This window comes from Mucor velutinosus, assembly GCF_035048745.1.
Source record: "Mucor velutinosus strain NIH1002 chromosome Unknown tig00000165, whole genome shotgun sequence".
Classification (NCBI taxonomy): Eukaryota; Fungi; Mucoromycota; class Mucoromycetes; order Mucorales; family Mucoraceae; genus Mucor; species Mucor velutinosus.
The window spans coordinates 131,021-149,100 of NW_027041913.1; the positions used below are offsets into that span (position 1 = coordinate 131,021).

At 41.1% G+C, this 18,080-nt stretch overlaps 5 protein-coding genes across 5 annotated transcripts; 1 reads left to right on the forward strand and 4 right to left on the reverse strand.

Moving 5' to 3' along the window:
* Window positions 1-313: 313 nt before the first annotated feature.
* On the forward strand, window positions 314-3,482 carry PRI2 (DNA primase subunit pri2; the record flags this gene model as incomplete). The annotated part of the gene is made up of 2 exons (XM_064822347.1): window positions 314-3,010; window positions 3,066-3,482. The coding sequence occupies 2 exons, from the start codon at window positions 314-316 to the stop codon at window positions 3,480-3,482; spliced, it is 3,114 nt and encodes a 1,037-aa protein (XP_064678947.1).
* Window positions 3,483-3,655: 173 nt separating this feature from the next.
* Window positions 3,656-5,510, reverse strand: ATC70_002979 (uncharacterized protein; the record flags this gene model as incomplete). Its single annotated transcript, XM_064822348.1, has 5 exons — window positions 3,656-4,333; window positions 4,391-4,684; window positions 4,744-4,902; window positions 5,050-5,225; window positions 5,276-5,510. 5 exons carry the CDS (start codon window positions 5,508-5,510, stop codon window positions 3,656-3,658), a joined length of 1,542 nt encoding a protein of 513 aa, XP_064678948.1.
* Window positions 5,511-6,267: 757 nt separating this feature from the next.
* Window positions 6,268-9,134, reverse strand: RAD52 (DNA repair protein rad52; the record flags this gene model as incomplete). Its single annotated transcript, XM_064822349.1, has 11 exons — window positions 6,268-6,693; window positions 6,747-6,870; window positions 6,923-7,002; window positions 7,060-7,311; window positions 7,369-7,539; window positions 7,589-7,777; window positions 7,839-8,420; window positions 8,477-8,523; window positions 8,583-8,711; window positions 8,771-8,867; window positions 8,931-9,134. The coding sequence occupies 11 exons, from the start codon at window positions 9,132-9,134 to the stop codon at window positions 6,268-6,270; spliced, it is 2,301 nt and encodes a 766-aa protein (XP_064678949.1).
* Window positions 9,135-9,406: 272 nt separating this feature from the next.
* On the reverse strand, window positions 9,407-11,175 carry CCC2_1 (Cu(2+)-transporting P-type ATPase; the record flags this gene model as incomplete). Its single annotated transcript, XM_064822350.1, has 5 exons — window positions 9,407-9,795; window positions 9,849-10,561; window positions 10,621-10,827; window positions 10,895-10,966; window positions 11,021-11,175. The coding sequence occupies 5 exons, from the start codon at window positions 11,173-11,175 to the stop codon at window positions 9,407-9,409; spliced, it is 1,536 nt and encodes a 511-aa protein (XP_064678950.1).
* Window positions 11,176-13,119: 1,944 nt separating this feature from the next.
* Window positions 13,120-14,782, reverse strand: ADO1 (adenosine kinase; the record flags this gene model as incomplete). Its single annotated transcript, XM_064822351.1, has 6 exons — window positions 13,120-13,826; window positions 13,881-14,215; window positions 14,269-14,399; window positions 14,468-14,562; window positions 14,625-14,681; window positions 14,737-14,782. The coding sequence occupies 6 exons, from the start codon at window positions 14,780-14,782 to the stop codon at window positions 13,120-13,122; spliced, it is 1,371 nt and encodes a 456-aa protein (XP_064678951.1).
* Window positions 14,783-18,080: the final 3,298 nt, after the last annotated feature.

Here is an 18,080-nt window from a genome sequence, read left to right on the forward strand (position 1 = left end):
GTACAGAAACAACAACATCAACTCACCTGACTTAATTATATATGGTTATTTTCTTTATTTTTACATTTTCTTCTTCTTTCTTCTCTTTTTCACCTTTTTTGATTTTCCTTATTATTCGTTATTAAGTGTTTGTCATAGAGGAAGAACCGCACACACTCCCTCCATCTTTTTTCAAAAAGGAAGCCCATTTTCAAATTATATACCTTGGTTTCCATTTTTCTTTGCGTCTATTTACTCTTACAAACCCCCCCCCCCCTCCCCCTTTTTCCTCCCTTCATCATATTGTACAGTGTAAAAAAAGATGATGACAGCTATGGATGATGATAACACAACACATACCAACAATAACCATAAGAAGCGCAACAGTGATATCACCATGGACATTGATTCAGACAACATGAGTCAGTCAGATTATACCCCAAGTCCTCGACCTGCAAAGAGAAAAGTCTCAATGGCAACACGTAGGCATTCAAGGATGCTGTATTTAGAAAAATATGGTCTCAACCAACCAGGATGGCATACTTCTGGAGATGATTATGACTCTAACAACTCAGCAACCCCTACTGACGAAGATCATGGTATGGATTTCACAAATGAACCTGAAGGAATCGAAGCAGAAGCACCAACATCACCAGCCACTTTTGCTCCAAACACACAAGCCATAGTAGACAATCCTGTGAAACGTCCTGTTTCTATCCGAAATTTCGTTCAAAATAGCACCTTTCAAAAGCGTCCAGCTCGATTCATCAAACCTCAAAAGTCTGAAAAGAACAACGACGTTCCTCCTGCTGAATTTACCGAGGCGCATGTACTGATGGAAGAATACACAGAAAAGGTATACATGGAAGGATATCTCCACAAGAGAAACGACCTCAACTCCAATGGCTCTTCATGTGGATCCAAGAAGTGGAGTCTCTGGTACGTTGAATTGTGCGGCCCCGTGCTGACATTGTGGGAGTCTGAGAGCAAGGGCAACAAGGATGTGTACCCCCAGTACATCAACATCACAGATTCCACTGTTGTCAATGAGAGTCGTCTTACTGCTGAAACTCGGCCCAACCTCTTTTCACTGAATTCAGCTGGTGCCAATCGCTTTCTATTGCAAGCCGCTACACGTGAAGAGACACATCGATGGATACTGGCGATTCGTTTATCGTGCTTTGAATGTTCTCGTATACAGGAAATCTACACCAAATCATTCATCAGTCGTCCCCAGTTCAGCAGCATTTTGGCCGCCAAAAAACCGAACGGTACTACGATCACAGAGGGGTTTGTTCAGGTGAGATTCCCGGGCGCAACAGGATGGAAAAAATTCTGGGCTGTTGTTTCCAATTTCAAGGTCGAGAAGCGATTGTTCAACAAAAAAACAGTACCGACGAATGGACAAGTGATGTTTTTTGAGTCCAGAAAAGCGAAATACCCCATGATGACACTGGAGAACGTGGTACAAGCCTACACTGTGTACCCAGAATCACCGAAATTGATCAACATGGCAACGCTGTTTAAATTGGAAGGCAGTTTGTACAAGAATAAGCCCAACGGTCGAGGCCAACAGTTGGTCAGTGCGTCCTCCAGCGCTTTGATGATGTCCTCCAACACAAATGAATTGGTGCAGTGGCTCGTAGGCTCCTTTGATGCATTCAAGCTGTACGGAAGACCAGCGACATTACTGCAAGATCCCAAGAATCCTCAATCACTGAATTTCGCAGAGAGTATTGGCTTGTTTCTGGAGTTGGATGAAGTGGAGAGCGTTGATGCCGACCATGGAAGCACTCTTTTAGGCTCCAAAAAAGAGTTCACAGCTCTCTTGCAACAGAAGTTTCTTTATGGATTGCCTAGACCCGCCATTAAGACATCATCTTCAGCTCCTGAAAGAGCAGCTCCTGCACCACCAACACCACCACAGAGTACTGGACTTGTCAACAATCGTAGACTTTCAAATCGATCCATCATTCCAGGCCAATCGAGAAGCAATCCTGCTTATGTTCAACCTACCCAGCTTCGCACTGTGACCTGTGCAAGCGATGTCAGTGATGAAGACGAGGAAGAAGAACAAGCAAGCGACAGTGATAGCGATGCATCCTTGTATCAACTTGGTTCCAAGCCAAAGAAGCCACTGAACACCATAGATAAATCATCACTCGTCAAGCCCATTACACCCAACACATCCAAATCCAGCTCTGAGATATCCGAGGTTTCGCCTGCTACTATTCCTGCCACTGCTGATCTGTTCTTACCTCCAGTAACTGACATGATGATTGATGACAGCTTCTCCAACGCCATCTTGTCTCACACCAATCCTCGATTCCAGCCATCAGAAAAATACCCCAGCGACAAGACAGAGGAACACGCCAGCAGCACATCTGAATCTGAAGGATCCTCCAACCACAAGCCATCTGTCTCCATGGGCACACCATTCTATGCTCAACAACGCAGCGCTTCCATGATGCAGCTGTCGCAACCCCCTCAGCACCCTTGGCCCATGTTTGGCTCCACTGGGTCAGTCGTGATGGGCGATTATCCTTCCTCTTTCTATGGGCACAGCAACAATAACAGTGCGAATAAATGGGAAACATCCTCTGTAGATCCTCGTATGATGGCAGGAGGAGAGCAATCCTACTTTAGCAGCCGTGAATCCGTTCATCCACCTCGAGCTCTCTACGCAGGCAGTACAGCTGGAAACGAAGCAGAAGAAGAAGAAGAAGAGGACGAGGACGACAATGTGCCGATTGGCGACAACTTGATTACGCGCGACAGTCTGTTGCATCACGCCGGCAGTGATAGAGTCTCGGCCAAGCAAGTGGAACACCATGCTAGAGCAACTGGACAGCCCATGATCTACGTCAACACTAGCAAAAAGATGGCTCCTCGTGTCGGTTTAATGGGCGTGATTTCTGAAAAGGAACGCGAAAAGAAGGCTGGGCGCAGTAACACCATGGATGAGCAAATGATGATGCGTGAACGTATGATGTTGGAGCAAAGACAGCAGCAAATGATGATGATGCAGCAGGTATGTTTCTTGAGCCTTGTAACACGTAAGCTTGATTTGACTGACTGCTGTATAGTTTATGCCTCCTTACAACAACGGCATGATGCCCATGATGATGCCCATGATGGATCCAAGAATGATGCCCATGATGGACCCCAGAATGATGCCAGCACAGCCAATGATGCTATACGATCCGCGTATGATGGCGTATATGCAACAGCAACAACCTTATGTGTCTTCTCCAGTGGTACCCTCGCCAAGCATCAGCAGTGGCAGCAGCATAGTTAATGGACCTCGTTATCAGCAGCAGCAATACTATAGCAATGACAGCACAGCCAGCCTGAATACAGAACGAAGGGGCAAGCAAGGCTCTCCTAGAAAAGCAACGACTGCCATGTCCTCGGCAGGATCTATATCAAATCAAAGCGTTCGCAGCACAGCAACCATTACACGCTATACACACAACACAAGACGCAACGCAAACCAGCATTAAAATAGCACTGCTTCTTTCTCTTTCTCTTTCTTTCTTTCTTTAATAATCATGTAAATAAAATATCAAGATGCGTTTTTAAAACTTTCAGAAAAAAGGGGTATCATGCCAATGGAAAATTGACTTATCTAGAGTGTATCTTTTCCACTTAAAAACGTTATGTTCTTCGTCAACCATTATTGATCGGTATTATCGTCTCCATCATCGCCATCATCGCCATCATCACCATCACCATCATCTTCGTTGCCTTCAGGTGTAGGTATTGGGCATGTTGCGCTGGTTCTGATGGTAGTTGTAGGTCTGGCTGATGTAGCTGGAATGGAGCTGGCGTGCGTTGCTAATGCTGTCCTACTGTTTGGCTGAATGTTTGTTGAGGAAAACATCACTCGGGGCCGAGCACTGGTGAAAGGAGTAGGTACAACAGCTGAGGACGCTGTAGGAAGAGCACTGACTGATATATGGGCAACAAATGTAGAGATAAGTAATAGTACACTGCTTATAGTAGTAGCAGTAGCAGTACGAGATGCTACAATAGTAGACGGTGAAGCTGAAGACAGAAGAACTGCAGAGGATGCACTTAAAGTAGCAGTGGGTACAACGCTGCTGACACTGATACGTGCAGATTGTGCAGTGATGATTGGAAGCAGGGTAGATGTGATGCTCCTAGACGTCGATCTTACTATGGATGGATGCGCAGTTATCGACAGGGATGATGGCAAAGCAGTGGCTCTGGCAGTGACATGCGTAGTTGTACTGGGGGTCTCGTTAACCTGAGCACCTAGACCGCCTAGAATGCCATCTAATCCGCCTTCGCCTGATGGTCCAGTAGATGACAAGCCAGGTATTTGGCCATTCTACAAATACAAAATGTCAATTACAATTCTGCGATTCTTGTCGTATGATAAAATTACCTGAAATGGACAAGCAAAGCTAGCGGATGATGCTATGGTTGGGCTGACATGCACAAACAACACTTGAGCATTTAGCGATACATCATACGTGATGTCAATGTCAGAAGGCGGGTTGCCTGTAAATCCACACTTGTCTGAAATACTACTCAGTAAATATCTCGAATTTGGATCAGAAGGGTTATAGTCAATCTGGAAGGGATAGGTAAAGTTGATATTACTCTTTTTCGGGATGAATTGGTAGTTCAAATAGCCCTTCCCGATCTGAACCATAATGCCATTGATACGATAATATGCCTACAATTGAGTCGACTGCATCAGCGGTTGATCCAGCGTGTTCGTCATAACAAATTTACCTTTGCTATCGGGTTTGACAGTTTCATACTCAAGATATTGGAATCAATGATGTTTAGAATCAAGCCTGCATGAATAACCACACCCGTACTACTGAATTCAATCTGTTGTGTTCCATTGGGTAACGTCGAATTCAAACCAGCAAGGTCAATGGTAGGCGTCTTGAAACTTCCAAGTATAGCACCGATAACAATGATACAAATAATAACAGCAGTGACAATGAACCACACTATATAGGCAACCCAGGGAGGAAAACACATGCTGCAGCATATCTATTTGAGAAAGCAATTGCGTTTGGTCCAATGTACCTTTTTCTCAGGTTTGTCCACAAACGTAGACCCTGTATTCAGCGCATATGCATTGGTGATGCTTGCTTCACTCTGAGCAGCAGGAGAAGAAGCAGTACTCGACTGATGATCTGTGGTATGGTTGCTATTTTCATTTGGTTTCTGTGCAGAGGCGTTTGTTGCCATTGGGTAGCTATCTAACCTTTTATTAAAATGTCTGTCAACTCAATGTGCATATAAGACTTACTCAATGTTGGAGCATTGGATCCAGAAATGGTTATTTCGTTCAATCGATGGCTTCCATCATTGCCAAAGGCATTCGTATCTGAGAAATGTTGAGGTACAGGAGGAGCAGGAAATTGCTGCAGAATATTCATCAGAGGACTGAGACGATGTATCCAGTCGGTATCTCGTTGTAGACATCCCTCCTTAAATCTGACATGGTCGCAAAGATAAAAAGGAGACAGAGAAGGATTGCACATGGTGCGCGCGCCAGATGCTATACATATCACATTACGGTTATTCAATTGACATATCAAGCCCAGTTTTTGATAGATCTGTCTCACCTTGTGTTTTTGACATGCTTTCACGCTTCTCATGACCCAATATGCTCACAATGACACATTTCATCGATCATTACTGAAACTATCGTTGTGTATAATTGCAATGATGGATGCCTTGACTGCCCTTCTTTTCAATCGATACCCAAAAACAATGCTGAATTGTAAATGTCTATATTTGGTGAAATCTGTCAAACGGTAGAGCTTATATTTATATCTTGGTTTTTGTGTTATTCAGGAAAACCCATTCCGGGTAAATTGCGGATAGTGTTCCTTCCTCGGTATCATTTGTCATGGAGCTATTGATTAGAGCTCTAGTAGATATGTCTAAGATGTAAAGCATGCAAGAAATGTCAATTTAAGTGCATTTAATGATCTTCGATATGAACATTGGATGACCAATAAATAAAATAAAAGACGGTATATCAAATCAGCATTTGATAAAGCTCTGCTATGAAGCATGACACATTTTCCAACATTTTCGTTTAAATTTATTCAACAAAAAAAGATTGAATCTTCATCGCCTGTCCACACTTGGCTGACCCTCTTGTTGCCGGCCCCAAGCTCTAGCTAAAAACGATGTTAAAGATTTCTAGTTGACAGGTTCAGCAGCGGCTTGTGTATTCAAATTTCAAAACTCCAAATTGTGGGTAGAAAATTTTATTTCTCTGTAAACCATTTAGAAAGTGCTTCTAAATTTTTTGATCTCTACCATCAACGTTTGAACGCCCACAGGTTGAATACGTGAAGCTCCTCCACCTCTTCTTTCCAAAATATTCAGAAATTTCGTATAATAAACAATTAATTGACCTAATACGGCATGTAACACTGTGGTTCCGTTTTTGAAGTTGGAAAAGTACTGGATCACGGATGCGTTGATCGATTTGAGTGATTGTCGCCATGTTTGCGCAAAATGGGCCGTGATTCTTTCAAGGTCGGGTATCTCAATGGTGGTCAAGTCTTGCATGTGCTCTGATTTTTTAACGAGGTCAATCAATGCTCCAAAATAGGGTTTAAGCTGCTCATCCACAAACGCGCTCGTTTGCAGGGCAAGCAACTGCTTAATGTAGTCCAGCTCTGCATCTACAGCTCTGCTGTGGGTTTCCTATATGCAATCCCAACTCAGTTGCATGCCAGACAAATGCATATGTCAATTACCTGAAAGACAGAAACAATCAAGTCGTAATTGTTGATGAGAAATGCAATTCGTCTAGGTGATTCTGGAAATTCATGCGACATGCGTGATAAAACTGCCTCAAATTCATCGCGTAATTTGTGGACACTGATATCAGACAGGTTAGCTCTAGTTAATACCAGATAGACGCCATATTTACCTTTTTGATAGAATGGCATCGTCGTAGCCATCATTCAACACAAGCAGGGACGCTGCAAATTCAGAGTATCGTCTTGTAATCTACCACAATTGTGTTAGGCCAGTCTTGTTTTTGCAAGGATGATATAGATACGTTACATAATGTGGGTGAATGTCCTTCACTGCACTCATCACTGATCTGCTGTTGAACATCTTTTTCAGGCTTTCCACATGCAGGGACATCACGTATTGGAATCTGGGCCATATCAGCATGTTTGTCGCATTGGTATACCCCTCTAATGCTGGCACTCTTCTTCGCTGCAACTCAAGTGCTAGTTGTGTGTTGATTCGGATACATAGCAGGAGCCCTACTGCGTCATAGCAGTTTTCGACATAGGCTTTTGTAAAATTCTACAACATGTATCAATAGCACATTCTGATAAATTTGGTCTTGTGTGTTGTATTTACCATGCCGACTTTTTCTGTTGGCTCAAAAATGAACTGGAATATAAGTTTGGCAGTATCGGCAGCAGTTTTAGGATCTCTGGAAAAGAATTCGTAGATGAACAAATACTCTGAGCTGGCATTATCGATCAACGTCAGATTGAAGCTTCTGAAGAGCTGCTCAAATTGATATTTCTAGTGATGTCCATCAGTACTCCATTTTACGCACTGACCGCTATATTACCTGCTCCTTGGCTTCAGCTACATGCACAAGAATCACACCGGGATCTTGAATTCTTAAGGTATTGCTTCTATCTCCCAAGGCAAAAAGATTTGTCTTGTCTTTTAGTGCCACTTTGCTTGTTCCAAATAGGCCTCCTTTACGGTTATTCTCCTCTACGCCAATCAAATCTGTCTTGTCAGCAGCTGCAGCCTGAGTATTGACTTGTGAGTTCTCTTATGATTCAGTACACTGTACTCTTCCACCTACTTACTTGAAGCTTCAAAAGCCCTTTGCTGTATCTTTCAAAGTGATTCTGGAAATACCACCTTAAAGAGTTCATGTACGATTGTCTAATCTCTCTTGCGGCTTCATGATGTCTCTCCAATACAAAAAAGTGCAGTTCCTTGTATTTTAAAAAGACAGATTGTTGCATGATTTGGATGTTGGCGTTGGGCACACATAATAGCTGGATTCGGGACACAAAGAAGTCTCGAATAGTGGCAGCAGCTTTCAAACGTAACTTCTCCAGTTCTGGACCCACATTGCGCAACGCTTTGATGGGTCTATGTTGATTTGCTTTGACGAATCTCATCTGCTTATTGATCGTCAGCAGGTATTCCAGCCATAATTCGTCCACGTCTCCTTCTGTAATCTTCTTGATGACATCGGGTGGGATAACCATGCCTTGTAGTGCTTTTCCCAATCTACTTTCCACTGTCTTTCGATTCCTCAATTTGACGCTCATGAATGTGGATTGCTCCTGCAATGTTTGGATTTCCCCGCTGATATTGCCCAAATCGCTTTGAAACACACTCAGCAATTGTTCCATGCGGCCTAACACCTCATCGCAGGTCTGAATACATGTTATTCGACTGGCGTAATCCGTTTTGCTGTATGTGTAATTGTTACCTGAATTTCTGCGTGCAAGTCGACAAATGATTGCACATGCTCGATATCTGCTCGGCAAAATGTCTGCATTAGTATCTAGGCTTGTCCTCACTATCTTTGTATTTACAGTTATTCTCCAGATCTCGTTGAACTGACGTCTTTTCCTGTGCAATTTGCTTTGCATATTCACGCAAATCCATTTCATTTTCCAGGGCTTGGCTCACAATTTCGTCCTCTTGAAAAGCTACCATTTGATCTGACAGATTTCATTGAGTACATAATGTGGATTGAGCGTTATCTTGACAAATGCATTACCATCCACTTCGTCAAAGGTCAACTGGTTAAAGTCAAAGTCGTCGTCGTCGTCTAAAGAATCCTCTTCACTATCGGATAACGCTTGTGGCTCTTTCATCTGAGGGTGCAATAGTGAGACTCCAGTAGATAGCGCGTGTTTGGCATAGAAAAGGCAACCTACCTCTTCATCTGGCTCTCCTTTAGGTGTAGATTCTCTCAACAATATGTCAAGCTGTTTCAAAGCGTTTGGGCTTGATAGTTGCCCAGGAGATGTTTCAGTATTGTCTTTTGTGTGGGTGTCGATATCTTCAAATGGTATAGGTGGTAGTGTCTTTTGTGATGTAGACTTCCTCATCGTTGGTCTTTCGTTCAATGTTTCTTCCATTTAATATTATATTTACAAGAGAAACAAAGAGTGAATTAATGTAACTGAGACTGAACCTCTCTTTATATTGAGTGGCAGAGAGAAGAGTTGTACGACAGCACCATTAAAATGCTATGTCAAGCCTTCTTTGATGGCTTGGGCAATCAAGTACTAAAACCTCATACTGCAACGACATTAGGCTTATATAATACAATAATAGTTGGTATTTATACAGGAAAAATTAAATGGCATATTGTATGTACAAGAAGAGACATCTCAGAGACCCAACTCTCTCAGTCAGCAGTATATAGTGGCTTGAGTAAAAAGAACCGATTGTCTGTCAAAAAGGCCAATCTTTCAGTGTCGAATAGTCTGATATCAAGGGGGCAGCTGTGAATATTGAAATGCTGAAACACTCGGTTCTTTTTTGCCAAGTTCAAAGTGCCTGACATTTCATCGCCATAGCAAACTATTGGATTTTGCAAGGTGCCTTGGGGAAGGTAAGAATAGGTTCTAGCAAACCCCTTTTGTGGAGCTGCTGAATTAATCGTACATAATATAGAAGGGATATTGCTGCTCTTGGATGAAATATCGAGAAGCTGGTGCTTTGTACTCGCTTTGTTGCGAGATGATAAGAGGACTTGCTGATTGCTATGATCAGATAACGAGTAAGGGCTATAATCTACAGATGACATGAGTGGGCTGTATCCTCACATAGTAATCACTTGTACAAACCTGCATATCCTTCCAGCTTCAAAACAGTACAATCTGACGGCGTATCCCATGTAAAAATTTGATTCAGATTAGAGCAGTAGATCTTTGACTCGTTGTTGATTGTCTTGAAGAACAGGGAATGGAGTGGCGTTTTTGATACAAGTGGAGAGCAAAGTTTTTGCATGTGTGTTTTTGTGTGGCGTCGATCATACACTCGAACCGTACTGTCAGATAAACCACAGGCTACTTTGTAACCATCACTTGGATCGAAACAGCAGCTCCAGCCAGGCAGAGGCAGTGAAATGGTATCTGTCACCATAGTGGATATAGTCGATGTAAACTTTGCTGATTTGTCCAAGCTTGTTGTCATGAGCACGCCAGTGCTGTCGTTGTATTTGACATCCTTAATGAGACCTGCATGGACTGGTATATAATCAATGTTCGTAGGATACTGTGGGTTCAAATGAATCAATCCAGACTCTGATTCTGTCGATTTAAATGATATGTAGAATGTTTGATTTGATGTGTCAACTGCCATGACTCTGGATACATTTCGCTTTTCAGACAGTCGATGTGAAAAGCTGATTCTATAGCTTTGCAGTTGCCGTGTATTCTCTTCTTCTTCCTCTGTTTTTTCACTTGGTATGACACGTGTCTCTATTTCAGCAGCTGTTGGTATTGGGGTATCTGGTTTTGTGTCTGGTGCAGGAGGCGTAGTGATGGCATTGTCTGATCTATTCGAAGGAGGTGATCAGATTCAATATGGCAGTGATATAACAAGAAGGATACTTGCTTGTATTTAAGATTTCGCTCTCGAGATTTGATTTGATTGTTGAGAACAGCTAATGCTAATCGAGAATGATCCAGGAATCGCTCATCCTCTTTGATCTGCACTTTTTTCTTCTCGATTTCCGCTTTTAATTTGTCTGAAATACCAGTGTCTGTGGCAGCAATTCTAGACGGTATGACATGGCGAAGTTCTGTCTGGCGCGCTGGCTTCCTACAAGAGAAAGATGGGTATGTCATTTTAGGGTGGCACTCTTGACAATGATAACATTATTCATTACATGCACATGGGGCAATTGACGCCCTTAGCTCCATATCTCCTTGCTCTATTCTGCATCCATCTCTCAATGCATCTACAGATAATATGTCAATGTTTACTGCCAACGTCAACTGTATCATAATTTTACTTTTTTCCAAACATATGACCGCAAGCCAAACTCACTGCACAATGCGAACCGCTTCGTTTCCATGCCTCCGAGCAGATGACACAACTATTAGAATCCTCAGCGTCTTGCGTACTTTGCGTTTGTATTAATTGATTGCCAACGGAAGCAGATTCCATGGATTTGCACTAATTTGAGTACGCTGCGGAAGAACAGAGTTTCGCTTTCAGGTTCTTTTTTTTGTTCCCCTTTTGTTTGTCTGCAGTTCAAAAAGCCTTTGGATGGCTTGAAATTCAAGTGGCTAATCCTCATCATATAATATATTGCTAAAAGTTAAAAAACGAAGATAAACAAACCAAATCCTTTCACATATTCAAAAAAAATGAGTATCGTACAAGGTGAATAAATCACCGGCGAAGCCGGCATTGGGGAGGAGGGTTTGGAGGAGGTGCTAAGCCCATCCACCAAGAACATAACGCGTCTAATTCAACATTTGGTAACATGGACTTATGAGGCGATTTTACCGTAGCGACGTGAAGGTAAAAAAAAAAACCCCCCCATGGCGACTAAGCATCTAATCCAGCCTTTGGTCATATTAATCTCAATGAGGATTTTACCGTAACGGAGAGAATATGAAAAACCATGGTATCCAAGCAGCAAAGTCGATTTCTCATTTCCATTGTTAATAAGCTTACCAGCAACGTAGCGCATCAAAATTTGCATGAATCAGCTTTACCACAATCAATATGCCTCCTATTCGAATTAAAAATTGCACAGGCTACAGAACTGCCCCTCCAGTAAATTATAGCCACCAAAGATATGAGTCATGCCGTGTAAATAAACTCTATAAGCAAAGCATAACCGAATTTGACAACTTTCAAGCCCTCATTACTTGACATGTAGACCTTTCTGAGCCCCCGGAATGGCACCAAACAATTGTACTCGAGTAGCAGCAACTTCCTGACACTTTTGCTCAACTTTTTGAAGACCTAAAAAAACATGCCCAAAAATCGACCAAAAAGCATGAGGTACCCCTCATGGTTTTCATCGAAAATCAAACGATCGCTTTTTTGACCTTGAAGATGAAGACTTTTACTATGGCATATATCAAATCAAAATGTTTCTCTCGATCCAAAGCAACCTCTAAAAATACTTTTATCAGGCTTTCATATGCAAAATATGGCTATTTTCGCTAAAAATCTCATTTCAAATTTTACCAAATTGCTCACTAAGTTCATTCAAAACACCTGCTACAATCAGCATCATTAAAAGCACCCTGAAAAGCACTTCAAGGATGTATTAGGAAGCGTAGGGTGATCATCACAATTTATATAGTCAAACATCGCAAAATAGATTTTAGAGGTCGAAGAATGACAAAATCCGTCCAATCTTGAACAGAAAAAAATAAACTGAATTTGAATCGATTTTGGCGGCGGCGGCATTGCTGCTGGCTGACCTAAATGCCTTTCTGTTGATGACAATGATGATTGCGATGCTGATTAAACGGGAATCATGGAATTGAAAGGACAATTGTTTAGACCAAGTACTTTTTTGGGGGGAGCTTTGCCTCATGAAGATGTCTTTTTGCAATGACAATATCTCAAAAAGGTCGCGTTGATCTTACACAAGTCCTGTATTTACTTATGACCTGCTTTATGTCGCCATCTTATTAAGAACATCAGCAGCAGCAAAGAATGGTATGACAATTCTACTATCACAAATGGAGATTATGGTGTACAAATGCTGCATAAACTTAGATTTTCTCTCGCATCGTCTCAATAATAGGCTTTATTTGATATCAGTGTAAGCTAAAGGATGCTCAGGGAGATACCTCCTCTTCTCCTCCTCCTGGCTCTGATATAACCTATCTTTTACTAACTAACGATTGATTGCTTAAAATCTATAGGATATACTAAAATTGTATTATATTTATTCTAAAATGTCTTCGGTGAGAGCCCGCAGGGCGACATCGAACGTAGCAAGATAGATCGGCTAGTGTCAGATGTACTGTATATCAGTAATAACAAATGGTCAATCAAAGTGTATCAGTGATGCTTTGAATCTATAATAAGTATGCTATGAAACTTTATTCTCAAGAAAATCAATACTGTACAGGGATTCAACTATTCGCTAGACTTATGCTTCTTTTTAGCCTGTTTTGCTCTGTTCTTTCTGTTTTTTTTGGCTCGTTTACGCTTCTCCTTTAATTTATTCTTGGATGCTACTACAGCTGCCGATAAAGCCTCCCTTTCTTCTGTTTGTGGCTTTGGTTGCACTGGCGGTGCTGCTGATGTAGATGATGAAGGCTGTGAAATCATGAATTCGTAGTCAGGGGCATCGCTGTCATCGTCACTACTACTGCTGCTGCTGCTACTACTACTATCAACAACCGCAGCATTGCTTACATTGTTACTGCTTGTCTTGTTTTGCACCATTTGGTTTCTGGCTCTGTTGATGGTCTCTGTAATGGAGTCTATTTTTTGTGGGCGCTGCGGCGTTGTATCCTCCTCTTCGTCATCTTCATCTGCTGCATCGTCAATGAATCGAGAAACGTCTGACGGTCTTGTGAATGGATCTTCAGGGAAATCATCCTCGTAGAAATCGCTATCTTCATCATCTGAAATATCCGGTCGAGAGTATATATGTCTCGGCGCGTTTCTGTATTCAACTTCGTCTAGATTGTCTTCACTATCAGAAGGGTCTTCGTTGATATCAGGCGTTCCACTGTCACTGAGGTATTGGATCACGTCGTTATCACTTTCTTCGTCACTATCAAGGATAAATCTACGTTTGCGATTCAATCTTGTTGGAGGTGAAGGGACATCTTCGTCTAAGAAGGCAAATGAGTCCAAACAAGCCTGGATTTCAATGAATCGATACCTACCATCACTGATCTCGATTGTGCCCACTGCTGATGGCGGATTACTGTGTGTTGGTGAAAGGCCACCACTCAATGATTCGTCATCTGGATCGTCAATTGTATAGCGTCTACTATTCCGCGTGACAAAGCTACTAGGCGCATCGTCATCAAATTCCACTTCATCATCGCTCACAACAAAGCTGTCCAAGTTTGATTCGGACTCGTTCATGTCAGAATCAATGTCGGATCCGCCTCTCTCTGAAGCGTCCCGTATGGGCAAGGCACCATCGTATTGTATATTACATCGCACGCAGTAATTGTCTTCTGATAGCTCCCAGGAGCATTGGGAACAACGATGACTACATATGTCCATTCAGCACCTCCATACTCAAAATTCATTCTCTGCACTTACACGATGCCATCCTCATCCTCATCCACAATAAAGGTGATATTGTTTTCTATAGGGAATAATGCGACCCAATTTTCACGGATCAATCTCTTTCTCGAAGATGGTGTAGGCCGTATTAGATCAGCTGTGTTTATCTGTTAAAATTTTACTGCGTAATTTTACATTGCTGATCACACTTGCCTAGTTCTTGTAGCGCAGTGACATGTACAGGTTGTCGAACAATCTGTACGCGGCACATGGGGCAGGTTTTCGAGTTTCCTAACCATGCATGAATACACGCTCCACAGAATGAATGGCCTGTTGAAGGAGGTTCAATTGAGCATTCAACTATTGTATCCTTTATCTAGTCATCAACTTACCACAATGTAAGGCACTGGGATCGTCAAGAATGCATGTACAAATGGAACAAGTAAGTTCTAATCATCCCAAGTTAATTTACAGCATTGTATTCGACTGAATGAAATCAAGTACCTTTTGTAATCTTGGCAAGTGTATCAGTCGCTTGGTCAGATGCCATGATTGAAATGAAAGGTATTGACATCAAGAAAGGGTTTAATCAAAAGCCTTTTCAAGTAACCTGTGTATGTGACCGCTGAGACTTTTTGTTTCCACATTGCATTGTGCAATGCAGTGTGTATACAGTAGATGACAATTGCCGTCCAGGTTTTGCTCAAGATTGGCCAGATTCGAATCAAAATCGACCTATTTCAACTGTTTTCTTCATTTCGACTATGCAAATAGTGATGATCACATCATACTTCCTAAAGAATTCTAGGAGTACTTTTCAAGGCGCATCCAATGATGGTAATTATAATGGCTGCTTTGTATCAGTATATTGAGCAATACTTGAAATTATGAAATTAGGTTTTAGGCCAAAAAGTCGAAATTTTACTTATAAAGGTTCCACAAACAAAGTTTTAGGGGCTGCTTTGGATAAATACAAACATTTTGACTCAATACATGCAATAGTAAAAGTCTTCGTTTTTGGGGTCAAAAACGCTATCGTTTGATTTTTGGTGAAAACCATGAGGTACCCCCTCATGCTTTTTGGTCGATTTTGGTTGATGTTTTTTTGTTCCGCAAAAAGTTGAGCAAAGGTGACATAAAGTAAGTACTAGACGAGAGCAATTGTTTGGTGCTATTCCAGCGGTTTGAAACGGCTTCTAACACAAGAAATCACGGCTTAAATGCATCCAAATTTCGCTGTGTTTTGCATATTTTTGAGTAGAAAGAGGTAATGTAGGTATGCTGTCTGTTTCTATATCAACGGATTCTATTGAAACAGACATGGGTCATTGTAAGAGTGTCAGATTCACACTTAAACACTGCTTAGTAAAGGATTTCACTGTGTGGTAAGTGGAATACCTAGTAATCGTGCATTTGTTGCATTACTTTCACTTGGCTATGTCACTTGTACCGACATTCAGTTATAGAGTCTCTTGGTCACATCTTATCTTGTTTTCTTTACTTCTTTTCCATACTGTACTATTTTGAGAACGTGAGAGTAGTACCATTTTGATAGTTGATATTTGCTCTACTTGATCCGCTCCATCCAATGTTTCCAACTGCTTTCCATGTCGAATTATATCCATTTCACTACTGCAAAATGTACCTTTTCCACATTCACATGTAGCAAGCTCCTCCATTTTCTCATAGGCGTAATTAACACGAAGTAATTTAGCACCAAGGTGAACTAAAAAAATAACCAAATCATTTGACTCTGAAACAAGTGTACTTGAAAGCTTAATTCGAATGTTCTTCTCAATCTCTCCTCATTCTCGCTACCAGAAACTATAAGGCTCTCGATTTACGTCTCCTTCTGTTTGCATCTGCTATGAGCTTCTTATTCAATGGGATGATAAGGATAGCGTGCTCTTTATTTGCATCATCTGGAACCAGTTTTCAATGATTTTTGTACCACAAAGCATGCACGTTCAAATCAAGAACCAAGTATACACCTTGGAAAACAGAGCATCGATAAAGGCAAACAATCTTGTGCCAACTATTGTGATTGCTGTCAATGACATCAATCAAGTGTTTTGGCCTACTCATAGGTCGCCTAAACATGTAACAGTGTTTTTTTGGTTGGTAGTTGGGTCTCACACTAGGTACGCAACCCATTTGGCAACATTTAGACTCTCATTTTCTCGTAGTTGCTCCTGTGAGTATCATTGGCATTATAAATGTCTTTGAGAAACCAAGAAGAGTTTTATATATATATATATATACATATAAATATTAAATGTGAATGAATAGTGTAAATGATAATAAATTATGTCTTTAACTCTGTAAACCTCATGCTGTCGTCAATTACTATATGCAACTTTTATATGATACGCGAGATACGTACTTTCATTGATATTGAGTTGGTTAGATATCAATTGCCACTGTTTGTATTTCTCCAGCAATATGCCAACTATTTACGGCAGTGGTACAGTGGAAGGACATACTTCTAGCCATACACTTTGGTTGATGATTTGCTTGATGTCAGAGACAATCATTTCAAGTATATGTGTATCCACCAGGCATGATTTAAGTTGGCCTTCACATGAAATTTATTCACCCTGAAAGTCTCTCTAGCATATGACTGCCATGTCAGGCTGTACATTGATCCCATGTGTCATAATAAAGCCTTTGCCTCCAGATCCTCTATTCCTTCTAACTTTAAGATGCCCGAATCCAATCTTTGATCTCTACAATGACTATATAACTATGTTTTTTGAATTTGAATTGAGCATATGAATTGGGCATGTCGGATAGAATGTAGTTGATGAGCATGCCTTCTTTGGTAATATGCAGCTTTCAAATGATTGATCCCCTTTACCAATTTCATCATTCTAATATCATAGATCAAGCAAACATATATGAGTATGGCCTATTTATTGTGTATCATATACATGGCTTAGATTTGTCGAATATAGGGAGACATGAAAAGATGTTACGGCTCACACTAATCAAGAACTCTCAATTAGTAGTAGGGTGGTGGGCAATTTTTGCATTTTGCATTAGGGTTTGCTTCTTGGATAACCATTTTACAGCAATTGAGCTATTAGGTACAGAATTGATAAAAATATCATTTTGGTTTATAATGAAGCCATTGTCAAGTTTGTCAGCCTAAACCAACAATTTAAAGCCCGCATGGCATTTGCTCCAGATTGGACGGATTTGATCAAAAGTCGACTTCTTCGATCTATTTCGCCAGATTTGACTATGAGAATAGTGATGATCATCCCATACTTTTTAATAATACAGTCTTTTCTATCCCTCAGTATGACATCTTAAGGACTTTAAATAAAACCTGGAGCTCGACTCCCCTACAAAAAAAAAATACTTCCTAATACACTCTTGAAGTACTTTTTAAAGCTGCATCCAATGGTGGTAAATATACTAGTTGCTTTGAAAAAAAAATAGTGAGCAAAGTTTAAGAATAAGAGATGCCGTTTTTGACGAAAATGTTGAGATTTCACATATCAAAGTTTCATAAACAAAGCTTCAGAGATTGCGCTGGGTCTGTAGAAACATTTTGATCTCATATACACCATAGTAAAAATCTTTATTTTGAAGGTCAAAAACGCGGTTGTTTGATTTTTGAGGAAAACCATGAGGTATCGCTCATGCTTTTTGGTTGGTTTTTGGCGAACCCAAAAAAAAGTTGAGCAAAGGTATCAGAAAGTAAGTGCTTAACGAAAGCAAGTATTTGGTGCTATTCTGAGAGTTTAAACCGACCTCTAATGCGAGAAATCGCAACTCAAAGGCATCCAGTTTTAGCTGTGTTTTGCATACTTACGAGTAGTCAGAGGTGATGCAAGTATGCT